The sequence below is a fragment of the Sturnus vulgaris genome, chromosome 16 (genome assembly GCF_052056855.1).
Source record: "Sturnus vulgaris isolate bStuVul1 chromosome 16, bStuVul1.hap1, whole genome shotgun sequence".
NCBI classification, from domain to species: domain Eukaryota; kingdom Metazoa; phylum Chordata; class Aves; order Passeriformes; family Sturnidae; genus Sturnus; species Sturnus vulgaris.
Window position 1 is genome coordinate 3,742,483 of NC_142258.1, and position 25,320 is coordinate 3,767,802.

The 25,320-nt window shown below is 42.7% G+C and overlaps 1 protein-coding gene across 1 annotated transcript in view; it reads right to left on the reverse strand.

Annotated features, from left to right (window-relative positions):
• The window catches only part of SDK1 (sidekick cell adhesion molecule 1), a 389,602-nt gene that overhangs the window by 69,795 nt on the left and 294,487 nt on the right, over positions 1-25,320 (reverse strand). Inside the window, exons 23-28 of the mRNA XM_014870500.2 lie at positions 18,959-19,068; positions 16,402-16,552; positions 13,733-13,970; positions 7,478-7,593; positions 7,023-7,212; positions 4,371-4,469 (exon numbers count right to left, since the gene is read on the reverse strand). Of these exons, the coding sequence (XP_014725986.2) occupies positions 4,371-4,469; positions 7,023-7,212; positions 7,478-7,593; positions 13,733-13,970; positions 16,402-16,552; positions 18,959-19,068 (904 nt within the window). The remainder of the gene's footprint in view (positions 1-4,370; positions 4,470-7,022; positions 7,213-7,477; positions 7,594-13,732; positions 13,971-16,401; positions 16,553-18,958; positions 19,069-25,320) is intronic.

Consider the following 25,320-nt stretch of genomic DNA (forward strand, 5'->3'; position numbering starts at 1 on the left):
TTTTCACTTTAGCATCTGTTTGAGCATTTTTTTGCACAAGTGCAAGCAGTTCCACGAGCTACACATTTCCCAAACTCAATAAATGGCAGCTGCCTGTTAAACGCTGGGTCACCGCTGGATTCCCTAAAGCAAACAGGCAGGAGGAGGGGGGCAACACCCCATGAATATCAAAAAGCTTTCAAGCTCATCACCATACAAAGCCCTTCAAGAAGTGACAGCACCTGTTGGTGCAGGCCACGGTGCAGCAGAGATACAAACACTTATTAATTTGTCACAGGACTCGGGGAGAGCCGAGCGATAGCGCGGAGCAGCAATCCGGTTTGTTGATTTTCCTGCTTATCTGTTTTAGGGCCAGCGGGTGTGCAAATGCAGCCCGGGATCAAAATAGGAATTTGCAAACATGGATTACATCCAATTTTGGTTCTAATTCTCGGTGGAGTTCTTACACTTTTTTTTTTTTTTTGCACTAAGCTCCAGGTAAATGCTAAATACGAGGATACCGTGAGGAATACTAACCAGGGCTGGGGAGGATGTGGGTTAAGCTCTCGTTTTCAGGGGGAGCTCATAACTTGAAGTGCACAAATGCACATTAATGCCTCATTTATCTTTAATAGTATTTGAGGGAACTATGTGGGTGCTGGCTGAACTGAGTGCAGAGAGGAAGACAGAGTGAAGCCTCAGATGGTTGGCATAACATTCCCAGAAGGAAAAAGGGAAATATCTCGCAGTCTTGCACAGTAAAATATTTAAACAAACAAACAAGTGGTTTTCCCTCTTGGTGCCTGCCAGTATTTCATCCTGCTAATCTCTCTCTGAAATGCTAGAACATGTTTTTATATAGATTACAAAAATGTTAGCTGCAAAGGTGTGTGTATGCTCGGAGGACAAGGCAGGCAGAGCAGGAACATTAGTTCAAAGGCTCTGAATAGAAGTTGCTCTTGCAAAGCAAGTGGTTTTTCTTTTGAGCCCCATGAGTGAATAGAAGGGCAGTGCACAAAATTACATTCACTTATTTTTCCCAATGACTCCACTTTGGTGCAGTTGACCGAGGGGTTGCAGTGGTGTTTTGGAGGTTCATTACAGTAATGAGATGTAAAAAGTGCACAGAAAAAAAAAATCTAAACTCCACAAATTTGCAACCTTTCCTTAGAACACTACACGTTGTTTTTTATCTATTTTTGAGGCACAGCTCACTTCTTAGGAAAGATCACAGAAGTACCCAGCATGAGCAATTTTCCCTTTTTCTCTCTTTGGCAGCTAACTACTTCCTCCAGGAACCTCAGTATTTCTACAATTGAGAAAAGAAAAGTGAGAACTGTTGAATAAAGACAATGGACTTCAAAGAGGTGGATGGGGGTACTGGCAGGTAACATCTCCCTGGGATGGAATTCTAAGAGAAAAAGGAATTCAGGTTAGCTGACCATTTTAAGAGACAAAAAAATTGGTACAACTATCCCAATGCAGACAAAAGATGTTAAGAGGCCAATATGTTTGCATTCAGAGCTCACTAATGACCTGAAAATCAAAAGTGAATCAGACAAAAAGTTGAAACAGGACACAGGTCTAAGGGAGTGTATAAATAGACAGCACAGGCACATAAGGACAAAATCAGAATGGCCAAAGAGCAAAGTGAGTTATCACCTGAAGGGCAGCAAAGGCAATGAGAAAGATTTCAGAAATACATTAGAAATCTGAGGGAGAGGAGGAGGACAGGTCAACCAGCAGGAAAAAAAAATGAGCCCAACACAGATGGGGCAGAAAGGGAAGGAAGGCTGATACCTGCATTGCTGCATTTTCACACACAACAAGAAGTTGGTGCTGACAAGATACTGTGCACAAATTAAAAGTGACAACAATGTAAGTAGGGATGCAGGCTGGAATAGAGAACAGGTTAACGAATATTTAGTTAAGCTGGATGTAATCAAGTCAGAAAGGCCTGATGAAATTTGCCCTGCAGAGATGGAGCCATCTCTGAATAATTAGCCATTCTCTTCTAGGACTTGTGGATGACAGGTGACATCCCAGAACATTACAAAAGGGCAAACAGAGTACACCATCTTTTAAAAGAAGGCGAGACCGACTAATGGAATTATGGACAAATAAAACTAAAGTTCAATAAACAGAAAAAACCTGGAAAAAAATATGAGTCAATATACAAGCATCCATGAGGATAATAATGTGCCAAGGAACAGCCAATATTTGTTTGATTGGAGCAAATAATAAATATCAAATAATCTGTTTTCCATTTTGACAGTGTAATTGGCCAGGTGGGAAGAGTAGATATGAACCACACTGACTTTGAGTTAGGCTTTAATATGGTTGCACACAGTCTCACCAAAAGCAAATACAATAATAGAACCTAAGAAAAACACCACACACATTTTGAGATGAACACTAAAAAAAAAAAAAAAAAAAAAGTAAAATGCTATTATCAATGATTTGCTAACAACCTGGGAGGACATAGTAAGTAAGCTCTCATGAGACTTCATGAATGAGTCTGGTCCTGTTTAATACTTTCATTAATGATCTGGCTGATGGAATTGCCAATCTGCTTTCAAACTCGAAAAATGAAACCAAGCTGTGCACACTTTAGAGGACACGAGTGTCGTTTAAAGAGATCTGGGTAATGAAGAGAGATGGTCTGGAATCAGTGAGATGAAATTCAATAAAGGCACCTGCAAATTATCACACTTAAAGAGAAAAAGCTTAATGTTCTTGTGAAAGGAGGACTGGCTGACCGGGAAGTGTACTGTGGGAAAGGGCAGGAATGAGCAGTGGGACATGAGCTGATCCAGTTACACCATCAGAGCAGGCAAGGACTGTGTGAACTATCCTGGGATGTCTTACTGGGCATGGGCTGTGAAAGACATTGGAAACAACAGCCTACACTAAACATGCCAAAGATTCTTTAAGGGACAAGCTTTTCCCTTTCCTTCCAACGCTGTCACTTGTATGATTTTATCATCATCATAATGGCAATCAGCAAGAATCAGCTGAGGAGGGGATGCACTGCACAAAGCAGTCTGCAAAGACAAAATAAAGGAGAATTCTCACTCCCCTGATCTTGCAGCAACTCCAGCAAATGAGGCCGACAAAGTGCAGCAACGTGAGAGGTTGGAACACAGTTGGGGGAGCAAAATGTCTTTTCTTCTTTCTCATCATTCCTATCAAATGATTTTTTTTTCTCCTTAACCACATCCTGTGACTCAAATCTCAATCTCTGCTGAGAGCAAGTATTAGGACACACAGTTCCTTAAAAAAAGGCAACAAATCAAACCCACAAGACAACCTGGAAGCCAAGCTTCCTTGAGCTGTAGAGAAACCCTGCATGGATCCATCTCTGGCAGCTCACCACTGCCAAGCTTCACACAGGCTCCTCCTCGTGCTCAGAAAATCCTGCAGTGTCTGCCTTTGGATGCTGTTTGCCTTGTGTCTTCAGATGCCAGGATCACTTTGGTAAACTACACACTTGAGCAAACACTGAGTTCTTGACTCAAGATTTAAGTGCAATGCAGGATGAGTTCTATATTTAAAGCAAGGCCATCTCTGCAGGAGCATTTGAAGCAGGCACCCTCCAGCCAGCAAGGAAGGCTTTAGGGAATATTGCTGAAAGGCTACACATGAGCCTGAACGATGGCAGTGAAATAAGAAGCAGAAAGGCCTGGCAGACTGAGTACTAGATAAAAACAAAAGCTTTTGCTTCTGTTCTCAGAATTGAGACACAAATCTTTGCTCACCAGCCAGAACTACTGTAAAATGTGTTCAGCAGCAGCAGCAAACACTAAATTGCTTGGTAACTATGAGCTACGTTAATTTTAGAGGCAGGAATGGATTCTTACATTGTAAAAGTCTTCACATTTTAAGTGCAACAGTGGCTGGTGCACATACTGCAAAGGCAACCCAAGAGTTATGAGAGCAGGAAGGTGAGAAGGTTTTCCACAAATTCCTGTCATGCCTTGCTGCCTCTCTTTTCCTTGATGAAAGGCCAAATAGGATTTAACTCCTCATGACCTGTCAGACATATTATCTGAAGGAAGCAATAAAACAGAAGCACAAATAAAACTGAAACCTTGGGCATGTCTGGCAAAGGTGGGGAAAATCCAGGTCTCCAGGCAGTTTTCCCAACAGTCAGCCAAACAGGTTAGCCAAATGCAGATGGGAAGAGAGATGACACTCAGACACAGGTCCTTGACCAACACCAAATTCTGGCTCAGGAAGACCCACAGCAGACTTGTCCCCCCACCACAGCCCCCTCGACTGACAGCAACACGTTTTCTTTTCTTCAGCCAGAGCTTTGCTTACGTGCAAGGCAAAGGAGAACCCAACAGCTGTCGCTTGCTCTGACCTCCATCCCTTCACTCCCGTCTTACCCAGGATGATTCCGTTGGGCTCCTCCGGGGGCTGCCAGACGATGCGGACGGACGTGAGCCTCACCTCGGGGAACACCAGCCTCACGGGGGGCCCGGGGGCTGCAAGGGAACACACAGCCCATGGCACATCAGGGAGATCATCTCACATCACAGACACCACAGGTTTTCTGCTCAGCCCGTACACAGTTGTGACCCAAGGTGTATCTCTTCAATAGAAGCCCCCGTGCGTGTGCATAACATACATTTGTTCTGTAAATAAATATACATTCTGTCCTCCAGCACCCTCAGACACAAAACACAGCACAGACCAGTGCACCCTACAGTGGTTTTTTACTGTACCAAGAGCTCTGAGCTCTGTAGGATTTTTCTCACTGCAGCATCACCACTGGTGTAACTGAGAATACACCATGAAGCAAGACACCAAGCTGCCTTTACAGAGTTATATAGCTTAATCCACTTCACACCTGTTGGAATTGAGCAATATCCCTTCCCTGTGCCATCAGCACCAGCTTTGAACTGCTTCCTAACTTTACATTTGCATCTTAAACACTGAGGTGTGAGCAGGAGAACCCGAGGAAGGTGAGAGGCACATGAACACAGACGTGCTGACCAGCCCAAGTTCACGAGGTGAGGAGATGCTCATTCATACATTACCATCCATGAATTTTCCCCTTCAGCACAAATTCCACCTGCATTACTCCTAGTGATACTTTTAATTAAGTTGAGCCCAGAGGAGACACAACATATTTATGTCAGGTGTATGGAGATGGAGGAACAATTTGTTTCATTTGCCAACATGCACTTAAGGAGGGAACTGCTGTAATGGGGTTATCCAAAACAAACAATTTTAAGTATTTCTCATTACAGCCTAATATGTACATTTCACTGAGCGCTTGTTTTCTCCCTGCAGTGTTCTGCTAACAGTAATTTTTCTTATTTTTCCTTTCAAAAAAAAGCCAGGTCAATACACATGCAGTGTGCTGAGAAAAAGGCTAAAAAAATGTCAGGGAGTTGTTGTCACTGCTCCTGACCCCACATGCTCCCACTCCTTCCTTCCCTGCACTGCGTGGAAAATGTTTTATTAAGCCAGAAGTCTGAATGTGTTTTCAGCCCAACCAAATTACCCTAATGAATTTGCTTGTGTAAACCAATGTTTTCTCCATTATTATTTGAAAATATTTTGATGAGAGAGACTTAAACAGAACCCTCAAACACTGATCGCAACCTATTTATTCCTCAAAATGTAATGAAAGTAAAAGCAGTTTTAGGATCTGCAAAGCCCAAAAATATTTCAAGAATTGAACCAAATTTCTGTAGAATTCCATCAGCAGGAACACTTCCACCCCACCAGCGTGTTCAGGGAGTGCTTGCTTGGGTTCCTTCAGGACATCCAACTGCACTGGGAACTCCCTGGGAAGTGCTGCAGGCAGCTGCAAAAGGAAGCTAGTTGGATCATTTTCCAAGGTCAATGCCTTATTCTTTTGGGGTGAAAAAAAAAAAGGAGAGTGGATTACTGAAGTCACAAATTCCATCTCTTTCCTTCAGTCCAGTCAGACCCAGATTTGTTTATTGCTTTCAATTGCAGAACTTTTTTTTTTTAATAGCATGATTGAACTTCAGTAGGAATTTATAACTGGGCTCTAAAATTGTCTTCAATAGAAATTATTTCCACCAAGCTTCAGAGTTCAATATTAGAAGTCTTTTTCCTCTTCATTAGCTGCAGGGAAGGAGGAAATAGGGGACATTGGTTTTCTGTGCTTTTGCCAGATTCTCAGCCCATGACCAAGGGGATACTGCTGAGTTATATAAGCCATGTTGTGACAGTCCTGGGTTCCCCATGCATTTTGCAGCTGCAGAGTCATTGGATGTCTGGGCTTTGTGGTTTTCTGAACCCTAACCCTAGGCGTGACCCTAACCCTAGTTACAGCATTAAAAGTCACATTGGGGGTATTTGTGGTGCAGGGCAAATAATTGTGAAGGGAGTAAAGAAGTGGCACTCCTGTGCTCCCCTTAGTATTCCTTTTTTGGCTGTAGAGTCATTGGAGCTCTGGGCTTTCTGGTTTTCTGTACCCTAACCCTAGGTGTAACCCTAACCCTAGGCAGAGTGTTCAGTGTCATAGGGGGGTAGTGGTGGTTCCAAGCAAAATGTTGTTTAGGGAGTCATGTTTTTGCACTCCAGTGCTCCCCTTGGCATTTCTTTTCTTGCTACAGAGTCATTGGATGTCTGGGCTTTGTGGTTTTCTGAATCCTACATAACCTTAGGCCTAACCTTAATCCCAGACCAAGTGTTTAAAGTTGAATAGGGGTAGTGGTGGTTCCAAACAAAATGTTCTCTAGGAAGTCAAGTTGTTGCACTCCAGTGCTCCCCTTGGCATTCCATTTTTTGCTGCAGAGTCATTGGATCTCTGGGTGTTGTGGTTTTCTGAACCCTCCCTAACCCTAGGTGTAACCCTAACCCTAGGCAGAGCAGTTAAGGTCCCATGTTGTCACAAGTTTTACCAGGTACAGCCAACGTCCTTTGGGTTCAAAGCTGGAAGAAAAGAATCCCCCCAAAATCCAAATATTTGTTTCCTACACGTGCACCACTGGAAGAAATCCGCATTAAAAGTTCAGATGAAATAAGATGGATATTCTGGTAACCTTTAAACTCACCATCATCCTTGGTTCTCTCTGTCACTGCTGGGGAGCTGGGCACCCCATCCCCAATGCGGGTGAATGCCAGCACCTGGAGCTCGTAGAGGACAAATTTCCTCAGGCCTGAGAGCAGCACTGACTGGGTGTGGTTCCCCCTCACTGTCTGGCTCTTGGGTTCAGAGTCCAAATCCTTTGCTTTGTAAAGGATCTGCAGGAGAAATGTAGACAATACACAGAAGGAAAGAGATTGTTGAATGAGGACTGAAAAGAGGGAGATTCCTCCTTGTCACCCAGTATAAAATGAAATTACATTCACCAATCACCCTTTTCAAAGCCAGCACACTTCATCTATCTTCTCCAACTGGCTTTGGAACAATAAGAATATCCAGCAGGTGAATAACAAATAACAAATACAAAATCACGTCCTGGAAATACACTAAAAATCAAACGAGTGTGAAACTGCAGTTGCATACCTTGTAGCCCAGGATGAGACCATTCTGCTCAGACTCAGGAACTGCTGCCCAGGTCAGCAGGATCTGGGTTGAGCTCACGGCTTCAGCAGAGACATTCTCAGGAGGAGCAGAGGGAACTGAAACCACACAGCATTAACAAAGAGCAGAAATAGGTCAGACATATCAGATAATTTTTGTCATTTTTGTCCTGTCATCCAGGATCCCATAGAAGAGTATTCAAACCCAAAAGGACTGGAATATGTTTTAGACAATCCCTTCTCCTCCTGTATTCATTCTACATCATCTTTATATTTCAGCCTGTCTCACAATTTCTTGCCAGTTCATCTCAGAAATGACAATGTTTGTAAAGAGCTAAACATTTAATACTTATCAGTGTCTACAGACAGTAAATATTGACAGCTATGAATAAATTTCAAATTCTATATATTGCAGTAATTAGAACCAAGCTTAAATGCCTGGACTTCTCCAGAAGCCTATCCCCCAGTCTTCCTTTCCCATACCTTTTATCCCCCTATGCCAAAACCCAGAAGTCTCTCTGAACGTGAGTTTATCTTATAGCATGGTCTGTTCTAACAAGAAGTTTTATGCCCCTGTGGCTTCTTATATTATCTGAAAGGAAATAACATCTTGTTTAGAGCTAGCAATAATTCCCCCCCTGGATAGCTCTCCCACTTCAGTAAGAAGTTCTTTAACCTATGCAGCCCTTTGATGATGTGATAGTGCTCAACATTTGCAAGGCATCAATTAGAGATGGATGCATTAACACGAGGTGTATTTTCAGGGATTGATACGGTGTCAATGAGAGATGCCTATTTCATTTATGTTGCAAAATTGGCTCTCATGAAACTGGAAATATCATTAGGACTGATGGCATAGGAACACTGTAATTTTCTCTGACTCTGGAGAAGAGCAAACTTGCATTTTCCCCATGCCATTAAAACTAGAAATGCTGCAGTACCACACAACTGCAGCCTTTTGTAGGCAAGCTTAATAGCATGTCACGTTATGCAAGCAGGATGTGAGGCTATTTTTAAGAGTTCACATTTTACGCTGCCCTTTCGCATTTTTTCCCCACGGCATTTCCAACATCTGAAGGGTACAATCTTTTCTAAAGCCTGATACACCTGTCAGACCTCCAGAGAACATTCACCAAGTTATGTTACACAAGCACTTAGGGACAGTAAGGCTTGATTAGGGCCTGAATATATCACAAAAAGCAGCCCAAAGCTCTGCCAAAGGAATGCTTTCCTGGCTGTCCGAGTGAAAGAACAGATCTGCTGTTTTGAAGGCGAGCTCCTAAAGGGCTCCTAGCAACATGAATGAGATAATGACACCAGAATCAATAAAAATGGAAAAAACCCTCCCCCAAAACGTGGCACCCCCACCCCTGTGCACTCAAGGTTAACGACAGGGATAGTAATTTCTGAAACAATTTTCCTGATACTAATTATTTGGGGCATAAGAAACAGAGCACCATCACATTACACTGCAGCAGACTAAAATCCAATTTTTTCCCCCTTCAACACTGAAGTGGTTTTTTTTTTTTTAAATCTTCTCCCAGATTTATCCCCCACAAGGATATAATTATGTTAAAGGAAAATAGATTGCCAGGAGCCATGAATGTCTTTGGATAGCTGCCATAACTTTATCTGTAGATCTTCACAAAGAGCTACTCCCACATGAACCACTCGTGGAGAGAGAAAGGGTGGAGATGGCTTGCAAGAAACCAGGATGTGTAGAGGAAAGAAGCCCTTTCCAGCCACATTTATTTCTATTTTATCTAGTTTGAGGCCTTTCAAAAGAGAAAAAGTTGCTTTATTTTATAATTATTTCTTTTCCTCTTTGATCAGCAGCCAAGAACTCTCCCAGATTCACAGGAGGTGGAGGCTGTGCCTGGGCTGGCCCCGGGGGCATCCTGGCTTTGAGGTGAGGATGGTCACACTGCTGGTGGGGACACTGGACAGCTGACAAAGGAGAGAAGAAGGTTCATTAGCTCAGACCCCTCTCAATTCCCAGTGACAGAGCAGCTGAATGTCCCCTCTCACTGGAAAGGAGTCTAAGTCCAATGCCTGAATGGCAAAAATCCTTGTATTCATTGAGCAATTTAAATCTTTAGCTTAAATCTTCAGTTCTCACCTCAGTGTCGAGAATTTTATTAGAATATGAATTCAGGACCTGCAAGTGATTTTATGGATCTTATTGTTGCCAGTCTTTTATCAAGTAACAGACTTTGATCGACCCTTTAAGAATGAATTGAAAGGTAACCTTCATTTCTCTGACCCATGTCCTTTCTCAGGAAGCTGTGATTCAAAGAAATTATAGTTTGCTAAGACTAATTAGTGAGTGAGGCACATAATCCCTCTTTCCTCTACAAAGTCCCTTCTCTAACACTGGTTTCCTTAAACTGTTGCACTGAAGACTTTGTTATAAGCTCCAAAAAGCTGAGTTCTCATTAGTAACCTGCAAGAACGGCACAGAAGCCAAGCAACAGTGTCCAAAAAAATCCCAGAGTTTGAACAAAACGACCCGGAAACACGGAAACCAAAGGATGAGCTAATCCAGCAGAGTGCCAGCACGGAGCACTTCAGAAGATCAAACGTAGGAAATCAGAGTTACTGGCACTTTGCACTGGAACTTCAATAACATCTCAAGTTTTTAAGGTTATCCACTTTGGCATCTAAAATCATGCATCCTCTTTCTACATCTGACACAGGCACATCTGATATACAGCAAATTATGTCGTTTTATGTCTCTAACTGAGCCAAAAGGAGCTTCTAATAAGCCAGTCTGTATTCTGGCTTTCTAGGAAAGCTAGAGAGTGTGATGCAGTGGTTCTCTGCATTTTTGCAGCTCATTTTAGCTGCACGTCCCTCACTCTTTTCGAAAGCAAAAATTAAAGTGGCACATTGTACATCTGACGTTGGTTAAGAAGTGCAAATTTCCAGCAAGGTTCACGGCAAAAGTAGCATAGCTGCAGCACACATCCACTTTGCCTATAAAACTGGGTACTGCAGGCCAAATCCTCAGCTTGTACAAACTGACAAATTCCCACAGTGACACTGGACCACATTTGAATGATCAAGAGATGCTCCATCACAGCACAGTAACTGCTCTGTGAAGGTCAGACTCCCAAGCACCAGGAGATTGATCCTTGCCATGGATGTGTGACCATGCTCCTACACTAGCTCATCCTGTAAGGCAAGTGTACACATTCATGTAGCTGAATATTAACAGCACAGAATCCATTAAGGCACTGGGTTAGGTGTATCTGAGATGAATTTTTTTGAAAGCAAGAGGGTCTGTATCTAAGAGGAAGCAGCTCTGCCAAGGTTGTTCTAATACACCAGATGCCTCTGCAATTTCTTGCTTTCTCTATATTGGACCTACTGTCGTTGTCAATTTATTGAGTGGAAACTGAGCTTGTTACTCTGCAGTTATTTTACACCGTAAAATTTAATGAGCTATTTAATTTCTAACATTACGAAAATATTTTGGATTGATAGAACCTGTCCTGTTTAAAAAACCTAATTCATCTCCACCTTCAGCTGCTTGCAACCCTATCCCAGATTTTCATTTTAGGATTTCCCAACTGTTTTTCCAGCCAGTGTTACCAAAACCTACAGCATTATTTATTCTCTCATAGTTTCTTTGGCTTTGATTTGCTTTATATATTCAAGAGCTTCAGAAACCAGTGAGTACTTGTAATGGCATGCCCCACTATTGTTGTTGGCATTTGTGCTCAGCTAACAATACTGTGATTGCACAGCATAAAACAAACAAATGCTCAGAGCTTTCTTTTCAACAAAGATTTTGGACTCCAGGGGCTGCACTGCCATTAGATACCACGATCTGGTTTAGTGCCTGAGCTCTACTCCTTATCTCCTTGGATGGTGTAAAACATAGAACCAGGAGTTGTGCCAATGAAGCACCACATGATCCTGGCCAAGGCACCTCTGGCCAGCTGTGCAGGATGTTTACAACCCCCAGTACCAGCAAAACCAACTTCCTTAAGAGCATGTATCTAAAAAACAGAAAAAGAAATATTTAGGACACCTGCTTTTGAAGTGCTTTGAGAACATAAGTGATAAATAGAATTTTTCTTACAGTTCCAAAGACAGAGCTAAAAGTGCTTTGACCTTTCTCTCTGGCTTTAAATATCTTTTATTTGCATTTTAACCCCATTTGACTGTGCATACAGGTTAATTCCAGATTCCCTGAAGTGCTTTCATACAGTTTGCTGCTAAGCCAGCACATCTTGTATATTCTAAATCGAGGAAGATACAGCCAAAAGTCTGAGCCCTGACTTGCTCTATGCAAGAAATCAGATGTCAGTATCAAAGAAAACACATGGAAAAAACAAAATGAGTCCTTACAGCCTAGATCACAGCTTTGTGTTATTTTGATCCCGGGTTCTGTGTGCCTCCCACAATCAGTTTCAAGTCAACCTTCTCTTAATACTGCCAGAGAAAATGCCAGATCCACGCATAACCTCTGATCTTTAGATGCTGAGCAAGAGCGCTGCAATCCTAAGGTTTTATGAAATGACTTAATCTTAGAATTTACTACATTTCAAAAGAAGTGTTTGAAGAGCAGCAGAGAGGCGAAAGTGGAGGATGTGATATCTTTTTATTACGATACAGGACTGCTTTGTCTGGGTCGTGCTATCTCTAACTCCAGCACAAGCCTTCTCTAAAATACCTCTGGCAATCGCTTTCCAATTACTCCTTCCCAAAGAGCAACACTTCAGTGGAGGGGGATGACTTTGTTTAGCTTTCTCCCTGGCTAGTTCAAAGCAGAGTTATCTGAACCAGCAGACCAAACCCTGCCGTGCCTGGTTTCACTTCCCACCAAGGAACAAATCGTGGTACACAGGGCACAGACATGCACACATCAGGCACGCACAAGATTAAATCCCCAAACTTCTTTAACAAAGAAGAATCGCAAAAAAAACCCAAAAAACAAACAACAAAACAGGAAAAAATATCACCATTGAACCTTGCATAAATAAGTGTCACAAATTAAACTTTTAAACCACATATCACCCACTTTGTTACTAACATGCAACATAACTTTTCGTTTCCCAGGTGCATGTAGGGTAGGTCTGGAAATAAGTTTTGGGGAAGTCAACAGCTAGAGAGCAGCTTTTCAACATCTGCCTTCACTGTTCTCCTGAGCTAACAGTAATTTACTGTTGCCTGAGAGTGACAGCTTCCTTCTGATATTTGAAGTGTCTGTGCTTGCCTGGACAATTCAGCTCAACAATACAGCCCTGCTGCTCCAGGTCTGTGAGCAGGTTATGTCTACACAGCCTTGTACACACAATTTTGGAAGGCAGGCTTGAAAACGTGCCATCAGAAGCTCAGGTAATTATTTTATTTCTCTCTGTGTAATCATCTCTCTAACGTGACTTGTGCCCTTTTAGAATTATTTGGTGCTTGAAATGAAATTTCAGGTAACCACAGCTGTGATAAAATGTGCCTCAGGCTAGAAGCAGACAGGGAAAAGGAGATGATGAGGGGAAATGGGGTACTGGGGAGGAAGAGGAGGTGTGAGAGAGCATCTCAGCCAGAAAAGTCCCTATGCAAGCTTCTCCTTGTGCTGTCCACCCTGGGGCAGAAATGGGGAGAGGTTGTTCTGTTTGCTTTAAATAAAAAAACCTGAAGACTTGTGCATGAAAGCAAGGTAAGGATAAAAAATAAGAAATAATCCTTCAAAAGTCCGTATGTCTTTCTGTCGCTGCTAGGCTAGGGAGCAGCGAATTGACACAGCAACGTGGACTCCTTCCCTGGGGACAGAAGAAGCAATTTATTGCAGAGGTAGACACATTTTTATAGACTGTTCCAAAGAACCAAAGGATAGAACCAGCTCGTTGGTCCAAGGAAGGCAACACCTCTCGTAAACATGCTTTGACCAAAACATCACGTTTCTCACGCACGTATCCTGTCAACAACACCAGGTGCTAAACTTTGTTATTAATTCTTTCCCTTCTCTTTTGCTTCGAGCAGCCTGGGAAAATCAGAGTGCTATTTTCCCCTGACTCTCACCAGCACCCACATCTTTTTGCCTGCAGCCCATCTCAAGATAGTTTTCAAAAAATTTAATTTCAGATTTAACGATTCAGCGAGCAAAAAAAAAAAAAAAAAAAACCCAAAAAAACCCAAACGACCCACCCAACATCGAAACACCAAACTAAAAAAAAAAAAAAAATTAAAATCTGAACAAAAGGGCAGCAAGCCACGTGGAGCTCTCACTCACCCGACTCCCGCGTGCGGCCCCTGACGGCCTCGCTCCAGGGCCCGGCGCCGATGGCGTTGAAGGCCTGGATCTGCAGCTCGTACTCCGTCCACTCCTGCAGCTCCTCCAGCGTGCACTCCCGCGCCAGGCGGTCGGCGACCACCTTCAGCAGGGCTGGGGACGGCTGGTCCCCGCGCCACACCCGGATCCTGTAGCCCACCCACTCGGGGTTCCCGTTGTACTGCGTGTCAGGGAGCGGCTGCCGGGGAAACACAACACTGCCGTCAGCGCTGCCCACGGCCGCCCCGGCTCGTGGACTCCTGCGAGTGTGGAAATGAGGCCTCTCTGAGCTCCTCAGAGAGAGAGCAACAAGTTCTAGGGAGGGCCGAAAAACATAATCCTAGGTACCAGTGTGGAAAACAAGTCTTAAGAGCAAGTTTCCGTGGAGGCTCCAAAAACATAGTTTTAGATATAATAAAAATATAGTAAGAATATTGCTATTTTTTTAGATAGAACAAGACGGACCATAGGCATAGTTTATACGTAAACTAGCGTGCTAAGGAAGCAGAGTTCTAATAGGTTAAGAAGAAATGGCTCAGGTTCGTGTTTTTAGCTTACTGGGTAATTTGTGTACAAGAATCTATGCACTGGGGAGAGTCTTGCTTTTTCTTTCTTTTCTCCCCTCACTGCCATCATCACCCCAAGAAGAAAACAGGAGCTGCAGCAACATCAGCCCTCCCAGGGCCTCAACAGGAGCAGCTTCTACTTCTAGTTGGGGCTTTACTTCTATTTAGGACTCTATACCAAAAACTTTTAGCATGGACTTTAACCCTTGGGACCCTTTGCCTTTTGAGACTGATGTGCCTTTACAATAAACAACATTATAGCACTAATAACTGCTTGGCTCATTTAAGGAAAACACCAACCCAACAATGTACAGCTCATAGCAAGACAAAAAATGCTCAAGACATTGATTTTCTGGTTTATGCTTCGGGATCTCTACATTTCTGTGCTGCTTGGATTTTTTCTTTTCATTATTTTACCTTAATTTTGAGCCAAGTAGGTTTGCTCTCAAAACCAAGCCCTTTGCTGTGGGTGTATCAACAGAGATTATATGAATACAATATATTTCAGAGCTTTGTGATTAATTATGGAAATGAATGATAAATTGCTGAAGCAATGTGACAAATTCATTTATCGTATAATTTTTACTTTTTTTTACTGACTCTCTGCCTACTCATTTATCAGCAGAGATTCATTCTAGTATTCTAACTCCCCAAGCAATTTCAGAGATTAAAATATGAAATAATTAGCCTAGTTCATGAAGTTTGGAGTTTTTCTGCTGTAAAACTAACTACACGATGCCACGGATGGCTGAGATTCAGTTCTGATTCACTGGGAAAGCTGGATACACATTAACATTTCACAGCTTAGAAGACTCTACCCCACAGGCATGCAGGGCTAGAAACGTGACCCTCATTCTGCAGGGAGGGAGGAATCCCCAGCTCCCAGGGGAAAACAGATTCACCTGCAGGTCTTGAAATAAAAGAGATTAAACACTCTCAAATATTGATGTTATTAAGCATGAAAAGCGTTTATCAGGGTCATTTTTAGCTGTGGCTGTTGCTTCTCCTGAACCCTGCAGTTTGACTCAAGGAACACAGGCTTCCAGGCAGCACAATCTTAGTGTTTTAAAGGCTCTTAAAACAACCTGGAGTTAATTTTGATGGAAGATATGTATGTCTGGGTACAGTCCCAATGTGGGCATGACATTCACACAGAAAAGCCATGACAGAGTAGTGTGGGGCCTCTCAAAGGAACTGCAATGGCTCTTCTGTGGGGAGTGGGGTGACACCTTCAAGCTTCAGGTTTTGGTCTGGCAAGGTTCAGCATGAAGTGCAGTGTCCTGTTGGGAAACTGGAATTATTTCTTTCCAACAGGAGAAAAACCCTCTTGTTTCCAGCCTGATTTTTGACTTCCAGCCATAATGAGCTTATGCATGGAAAAGCTAACATTTGGGCAAAAGGAAACCTGTGCTTCATCAACTTCACACCACAGCAACCCTGCTGGAAAATTCTGCCTAACAGGGGTGAAGAAAAGCCATTCTGGAGCAGGTTAATTGCCAAGTAAATCCCAACGTGGCAACTCTGCAGGTAACTGAGACGGGAGAAGGGGCACAGCGATGTCAGCAATTGCCGCATCTTCACAATTAATCATTTATCTCTGCATTTTAGCACATAATTCCACACCGTTTCAGCTAAATCTAATCTTCCCACAGGAGTGCCAGCCTTGCTGCTGCTGCACCACAGCTCTGAGCACCACAGGATGCTGTCTGGGGACTGTTTTGTACAGAGCAAACAACCGAGCTTTGGAAAGAGGCAAATTGGCTCGAGCACCCCATTCCTGCCCCATGTGTTGACCCAGACTCTGGTCCTGGAGCTCCTCAAAGCCAAGCTTTTACACACAGGCACATTCCCCTGATGAAGTGGCAGGAGCAGTGGCAGTAGGCAATTTATTTGATTAATAAGGCACTTAAGGCAAGGCTCAGATTTCCGACTAGTCTGGAAAAGGAAACGATTTGGCCGTTACTGGAGGAGCAGGTGCTTTGCGAGGGCTGCCCTGGCTCTGGGGGAGCACCCCCATCCCCATCCCCATTCCCCCTCCATCCCCACATCCCTGGAGCTGCTCACCACCCAGCGCAGCCACAGGCTGGTCTCGCTGGCCGTGCGCACGGTGACGCTGCCGGGGGCCACGTCCGGAGGGGCTTGCAGGGTCTGGATGACCCTGGAGGGCTGGCTCAGAGGGCTGGAGCCCACCACGTTCACCTGCCGCATCCGGAACCTGCAGCAAAGGGGGGGAAGAGGCAGCCAGTGTCATTGTCAGGGCTCTGGGAATGCTCCCTCCTTCTCCAGGGCGGGAGGATGGGGGGATAAATAGGAATTAGGGGCTCCCCAAATGTTCCACGGAGGTCGCCGCACGCGGGCCCCCTCTGCGTTCACTGCTGAATGCTTGATGGTAACTGCTCTCAGATCCTCTCAGGTATTTAAAAAATGAAAATGAGATTAGCTCGGGGTCTATTAGAAACTTAGGTATTTGTGTGAGAAATTTATGTTAATTATACCAAGCCTGATGAGCTTATGCTGGCAGTAAGTGATTTTCTCTGGCGATGCTTACACAATACATTCAGAAAGGTATTAAAATATCAAACTTCGGATAGTCTCATTCCCTGTCAATATAAAAAATACACTGATGATAACATTTCCCCTCAATTACTCGTTGAAAGAGGCTGATTTATCCCTGTGCTGCATTTTCAGCCTTCCTGCACAAGAAAGATTAAGTTATTTAATATGGATATGCATCTTTAAAAAATACCCTGTCTGCTTGAAACCATCTCTTCTACAATAGAAATCCTTATTGGGTCACAAAAGATTTAGGGAAATCTTTTTTTACAAGGAGCACCACATAATTAAGATGTGCTGTATATTTCAGATACTCTCAACCTCACAAGCAACTGGAAGCCCCCAGCACTTGCACATAAATACGTGACCTGCTCATATTAGACACTTAATTTTTGGACCTAATGACTGAGCTTGGGAAAAGGATGAGCCAAACAACACAGCAGTATTTTTTTACCTGCTCTGATCTCCATCCAAAGTGCACCGAAGGAAATGCATTAAACAAATACTGTCCTGATTTCACTCTCTAGCACTGGCCCAAAATATGGGAAAAAAGAATCTGTAAAGATGTGCTCTGATAATCAGCTCTCACCATGCATTTCCTCAGTGGGCAATGACTGAAGCTCATCAGGGAACAACAAATCCATTTGGCATCAGCTTTTTAGGTTTCAAATATTTTTATAAAATTGCTCAACACTGAAGCAAAACTGAAAAAGCTCCTATCAGTGTGTGCAGGAGAGAAAAAAAACAAACAAAATTCAAGGAGCTGCCTTGAAATGAAAAAAACTCAAAAGGGAACTGGATGCGTGAAAGATTCCAGCATAAGCAGGATCATTCCAGAATTTAATGAATACAAGAGACAAATGAGATGTAAGAATAAAACGAACCACGAAGTTTAACAATCACCCCAAATTTCTCATATTCTTCATTATTTGCTATCCCAAAGATGTTTCTCCATGCGCCTGTCTGGGTGTGCAAGTTTTCCTTATTCTTCACAGACAGTGAACCTTGAACTGTGGTACAAACTGCACTTCCCTGCTCACCCCAGCCTTTTCAGCTTTCAGGATCCCTCTTTATGAGGAGAGCAAAATCCTCTTAACCTGAAGATAATTTTCCTAAACCTCTGCACCAGAAATCTCTGCTTAAGTTCAAAAAAATTTTCAAAGACCTTTTAGTAAAACGTTTAGCTCTGGAAGATGAGGTTTAAAACACTTCAGTGGAGAGTTAGTGAGAAATTCAATATGTTCCTAGGTTTGTGACCAAGGGGGGAAAATTACATGCCAGCACTGAGTCCGTTGTAAATTACACGAGCTCTCCTTGGTTGCACCTACTCCTGGCTTACAGCAGCACATGGATTAGTTAATAGCCCCTTCAGCCAGCACAAAATGGACAAGTTTCTAGAGGGCTGATTTAACACTTGCCACTGGATTTCCTTTCCACCAGCCTCTACATTAGCAAGCTGCATCATGAAAGTATTTTTAATTAGGGTTGAGTACCTCAAATTCTCCAATCTTGTCTATACCACGGCATTGCTTGGATTAGATTGATTTAAAAATCAATCTCGTTTAACTGGGGTGCACCCACAATGCAGAGCAACCTCAATCAGTTTAGGCATTGCTTATATCTATTAAGCTTAACTTGGTAAATTCCTATAAACAAAGGTTTCATCTAGCTGATGTTACCAAATTAAGTTAAATCAATAAAGTGATGTTTAAACTGATGCAAATATGTGATTACAGGTTTGCACCAGTTTAAGTACGATTGATTTGTCACTGGCTGACGTTCCACTGGTGCTCTCTTCAGGGAGGGAAGTCACAGGACAGGAGTTACTTGTAAAAGCATCTCACTGAGCACTTGAATTTCCTTCTTATCAACTGGATTTTATGTGAATTACAATTAACAATATCAGATTAGTAATTTTAAGTATAACCTATGAAAACAGCAAAGCTTTCCCCTTTTGTTCAGATTATAAAACCCAGCCAGATGTTTCTGATTAGGAAAGCTGTTCCATGCTGCTATTTACTCATTTTTTTTTCCATGTTGCAGATAATTAATTACCTGCTGTTCTTACCTGTAATAAGTGTAAGGAGTGAGGTTTGGTACCTCCAGCATCTGAGCATCAGGTTCATTCTCCACCTCATGAAGAGTCACCCATTCTTCTTCGTCACCCAGCACACCAACCTGTAGAACAGAAAGGTAAGAAGGAATACAAAGTAGATTTTATATATATATGTAAATATACATATAAATAAATACATATAATCTCTTCTACAATGTGTGTCATCACAGCAGTGGAAGCACAAATGCTGTTAAACACATTTTCCAGTTAATACTAATTTTTATATGACTAGTTATTTGTAAAGAGAAAACCCAGCCAAGTTAGCCAAGTCTCCTTGTACCTGATGGGATTTCACTGGATCCTGTGATAAGATCCATTCCAGAAAAAACACCATGAGAGCAATAATACCCTGTTCAATCTTCCTGCCACAATACAAAAGTATCAAGTAGTAATATAAGAGAATGAAAAATAGCCTTGATAATAACTCGCAGGAACTGATGCATACTAAGTAAGTCTCAATGGAGGCAAAATGCCATGGAAATGAAGACACAGAAACAAGAACAAAGTCAAAGAACAAAAGAGTTTTAACCTCATCTGCTGCTCTGCACTTAGACCAGACTTTTCCATGAGCAACCCTTTGTATTAATTAATCACAACATGTTGCCCAACATGGGCCCTCAGCCACGGCTGTGCTAGAAGGGACTAAACACTGATGAGAATTGAGCATTGCTTTCTGTGCAGCTTTCTGGAGATTAAATGAAGATGAATCAGGACTTAAAAGGAAGCCAACAGAGAATGAGAGAGAGGCCAGAGCCTGACCTGGAAGATGCAGCAAGCGTGGGCAGGGCTGTGCCTGAGAGCCATGGGAGGATTGTGCAGAAGGGAGAAGAGAAGGGCTGGATGGCTGGGCTTCACTTTGGAGATTTGCAACTGCTCAAACCCAGGGGAGCTCAGGCAAGGCCCCTGGAATAATTGCCCAGCACTGAGCACGTTCCTCTGGTGTTCCAACCCTGCCACAAAGGGTGGGTTCAGCCCAATTCCCTCACCTGGTACCCACAGTCAGGGGCTGAAGGGTGGCAGAGGGTGCCTGGGCAGCTCTTCCCTGCAGGGTCTATTCACACACTTTACATCCATGAAGACCCCTTAGCCATTTTCAACCTACTGGCACTATCTGCTCCCACAGGCTGCCGTGGCAAAGCATTCCAGAAGCTCAACCCACTGTGTAAAGAGCTATTTCCTTTAATCTTTTTTAAACAGATTCCTTGCAAGTTCTGTGTATGAGTTACAGCCACAGATGCTGTCAAACACTCAACAGGCACCACAGCTCCAAGTATCTCACATACCACGAGTACTTCAAATAGAAAATTAGGTTTCATTCACTCTTTTCTTTTTTTTCCCCCTTCAGGAGAAGCAGCCTGATTTATTTATAGATGTTTTAGTTCTTCGCTCACCCAGGACTTGATGTGCTGCATATTTATGTTTGTGCATGAAGAAATGACACAAAGAAAATTAGGCCAGAGAAATAAGTTCTGCACTGCACTGTGGAAAGAAGCCTCTCTGATCTTCCCAGCAGAACACTGATTCCATGGAGGATGTGGCTGAACAAATCTTGATGGGCCTTTCAGACTTGTTGGGGATCAAGGTCACTGCCACACACTAAACAATATAAAAAACAGATGGTAGTGAAAATTATGGATCTTTTAAAATTCCCAGTCCCAACCAAGCTCCATAAATTGTAGTGAAGCCCATGGATGTGGATAGGTTGAGACAGGTCTGCAAGGTAAAACAGAACATCCCTAAACTGAAACTGGAGAACAAAGAGTTGATAAAGAGATTTAAAAGGAAAAAAAAAGCCCTACACAAACAAAGAAAGGATGAGAGGGTTGATTTCAGTTGAGGAAACAGAGAACACTTTTTATTAAATGAATTTTCTATTAATACTGAAGGAAGTCTATAGTAAATGCTTATTTTTGCAAATCTTGCACTTAACAGCATCACCTCTAAGTGCTGCAGTAATTGTATAGCAATAATCCACAGTGCTCTGGAGGCTGCAAATAATCTCCAGTGGTGACTAAGTTGTCTTTTTTGTATTCTAAGAACAGTAAGCGCTTTTAAAAATATTTCTTGCCTAGCAAAATAAGAAGGAAAAAAAAAAAAAAAGGCCCATAACTTGCAATTGCTGTGCAGAGCAGGCAGGTCATTAATACACATTAAGGACCACATGGCCCAGCAGGACTGACATTGCCTCAGTGAGACATTTCCTGGTGGGCTGCAAAGGTGAAAATATTAAGGATCTTGTAGTAGCTCCATGTTGCTCAGGAGAAGTTTAATTTATTTATTATATATATATACATAGATATATGTATTATCAGAAGCAAGCCTTAGAAGAAAACCATCAGTGATGGACTTTATATTTTTAACTTCCCCAAAATCTATAGCAGATTCCAAGTTTCAGGCTGTGGAAGGAAAAGGAAATTATTTTTGCTGAAACACTCTGATGTCAGATCAGAGGAAACGTATCAGTTTCAAGAATCAGAGTACAAAGGGATTCCCATGGGGCAGAAAGAACCACGGGCAGTGGTTGGGATAAAAGAGTCCTTTGAGGGGCAGGAGAGCCCACTCTGAGCTGCTCTGCAGAACATCAAGTGAAGTTAAAGGCTCCTTTCTTGTAGCTGTTTTCTTGGATAACAGTGTATGCACACTTCAGAGCAGGATGGTGTTTGTTGACAGATCACAGCTCGTGGGTGCTTTGTTTTGGGAGGCAGATGAGGCACCAACTGCTTTTCTGTTCCCATCAGCATCAAAACTGCTCGAGGAACACTCAGTGCACCTTCCCAGCTCCCTGTGCCCAGGGACTCCAGGACTGCCACAACGAAAACACCTCTGTCCCCTGAGACACTTCACAGAATGCTCAATAACCATCAGCCATCACTGCTCAGCACATATTCACTGCCATCCCTCAGCTGCTCCCAAGGCAATACATGCAATAAAAGGGCATATTCCTTTATTATTGCAGAAATGAGACACTGTAAAACAATATTGGGAGTGATGTCAGAACCTTTTCCTTCCCCATGCATTAGTTTCTCCATTTCTTAAAAGGAAGACGTTACATATTTTATAAAATGACTCAACGTTTTCTGATGGAATGCACTGCATGCGCATAGTAGCAGAATTCTGACTTAAGTAAACACAAAAAATTAAAATTTGGCATGAAAAAATAATGTGTATAAGACAGCAACGCCTCCAAAACTTCAGTTACAATGTACTAACTGCAGGAAAGGAAAACAGTGTTTCTGTACATTACAGAGGGACCCTGTGTCCTACTATAGTTCAAGATGTGTCAGAGTTTTCGTTTTAGAGGTCCATAACTCACACATTTGAAATCGCTTTGGGAGAAATTTGGTTCAGGGGATGTCAGCCCGGGTGCAATTTTTTTTCTCACTAAATCCTTACATCGATTCAGCCATTTTTGATTTAGAGATTGTCAAGGGCATAAAACTGTCAGAGTTTCAGACACTTTATTTACCAGCTCCGAAGTGAAAACGACACCCAGAGAATCACCTGGTGCAAAGGATGAATCCTATCTGGGTCACTGACTTCACCCACAAAACCACACAAATTCATGGCTGAAGTTGCAACTTCTTTCCCAACTCACAGCTTTAAAAGGCATCACAGAGATAATACTTTAAAGGTTTTAACATTTTGAAACTCTGCTCCTGCTCACCATGAGAGTCATACAAAAATCTCTCTAAGAACAGCAGAAAGGCTTCGAGTAAAAACTCTCTATAATACACTCATGGCTGCAGGAAATGTGATAACTCTTCAGAAACAGCTTTCAGCCATTCTGCAGGTCTTGTGCTGCCTGAAAATAATGTTAATCACCAGAAAAGCACACCTGGCTGGGCAGAAGTTATCCCAGATTCTGTAATCAGCTCGATGGTGTGGACTGAGCACCCATCAAGGCACAGCCAGGATGGGTTGAAAATGGGTGATCATCACCCTTCCAACCCAAACCATTCCATGACCAATTGATACACATTTTTCCTGACAAAACCCCAGGAAAAATCCAACACAAGAAAAACAAGAGACTGGATTGCAACTGCCAGAGAGTGCAAACATGAAACTACATGAACACCAGCAGGGATTTGTAGTCATTCTTGGCTACAAAAATTGCCAAAAAAAGAGAAAAGGCTGCAATATATGCTCTAACTGCATCTGAGAGGACAGGATGGCTGGAAGGATTTACTGAAATTCTTTCTAGAGGAACAAGTTACCTGTGAGTGTCAATGCCACAAGGTAGGGAGACTGTTGGTCTCTCTGAACAAGTGTCAGTGGAACCTTTATATTACATTTGAGCCTCTTCCCTTTAGATTTTACTCCATGTAATAGAAAAAAAAAAGTTGGAAGTATTTTTTAAACAGTATTGGTACATTTTTGTAGTTCTCTATTTGGAAATCCAGCTTCCTCCAGTTCTGAGTCTAGATAAAAAGGATGGAAAAGAAACAATCTAGTGATTTTTTAAAAAATCCCTTCAAAAGTACAGAATGTACCTTCACTAGAAACACAAAAATGGGATTTTTAACGCTTTATATTTCAGCATCTACCAACACTGAACTCTTAAAGACTTGATCTCTTCTCATGTTCATTGACATAATTGAGAATTAGTTCCACAGTGACTCCCATGAATTTACACCCAGGCACAAAAAGCATAAACCAAGGCCAGATGCACAAAATTTCACGTCAGCTGGAATTCCCAGCTGTGTTTCTCATCCAAATTGTTCATGAAGTATCAGACTTCAAAAATGGCTCTCAGCCAAACTGGAACACTTGGAACATTTTCTAGACCTGCCCTCACCAAGGAAGCTTTCTGCCAAATAAAGGAACAAAGAAGAAAAACACGTTGGTGGCAGGTTGGTTGTGTTTGTGAATACAAAACAGCTGAATTTTGTCTGTAAGGACTCAGACATTGAGAGTGAAAAATTCCCAGTAGAGATGGAAGAGAAGAGTCAGAATTTTCAGGGATGTCCAAAGCAAAGGTGTTGCCCAGTTTGCAGAGTGGGAGGGACACAGATGAAATGCCCAAATCACAGATTAGTGTTTTATAGCTGAATGTCATCCTGTCCCTTGGCAATACCATCAGCTTTACAATCAGAGTGTGCAAAACCACCCCTTAAGTGGCTTTTAATTTAATGCCAAGACATGAAACACTTAACACTGCTATTAAAAGCTGTACATGGGTCAGTGAATGAAAGATCCAGAAGGACAAAATCCCTCCCTCCATTTCCGTATTGTGCAACCACAGCCCTTCAATCCAACACAGTCCTAAGCAGCAATTATTGTTGTCCATGCTAAAATACAGATGTTGTAACATCAGCCTGCACCGCAGTATGGACAAATCCAGCTGAGAACAGACCACATCAAAGGCAGAAATGGAGACTGGGGTGGCACTGGCAGCAAAAAACAATTTAGCAAAAGCTCTTTGAAAGGTGGGCAGGTCTAAGGCAGCTTCGATCCAAGTGGAGACAGAGGCATTCCTGCCCTTCTCTCTGCTCCCAGTGCCACGTTCACACCCTCTCCCCTCACAATGATGTTCTGATCACACACAGCCTGTGCATAGTTGTTCTGTCTGAAACTCATTTGTTCTTGTCTGGATCAAAGCTCACAGCAGCTCCAGGTCTGATCCTGTGTCAACACACACAGAAGGAGGAGGGAAAGTCTTGGTAAGTGGGATAGGGAGAGAGAACAGGAGCAGGACAACGAGAGCTCTGCTTTAGATTGGCTGAAAGTGCTGTGAAATTGCACTTTTAGAGAGAAAGAGTTTGAGAGGAGTGCTGGCAGAAAGGGGCTGTGAACAAAGGATTATACTCAGCTGTCATCCTGGAAACAGGATTTGCTATATCCTTGAGGACTCACCAATTTCACTGCATACCTGAACTGATTTCCATTAATCAGGTGAGCAAGAGTTTTTATTTTGTCCTGAAATCCACTAGGAGCAACATTTCTTCTTGTGCTGAAGCTGAGCAGTGAGGTGTAGTGAAGCAGAAACTTTAGGGTTGTCGTGGTTAGAAGGACTGCCCGGATTCTGCAAGGACTTGGCTGTTCTCCTTCCCCAAAAGGAGCAAATAATTCCTGGACCTATCAGAACCAAAAGCCCCTGGACTTTTCTAGTGATGGATGAGTTGTTGGTGAGGGTTTGTGAACAATAAAGACCCTCCCTGCACACCAAGGACTGTTCAAATCACTGTTTGTACCCAGGGCTCTTCGAGGATGCAGATGAACTTCATGGTAATTATCACTGCAGTTTTAAAGCGTTCAAATTTGCTTCACTTCAGTAGCATTCTGCAACTCACTGAATTAACGAATTCCTAGCAATA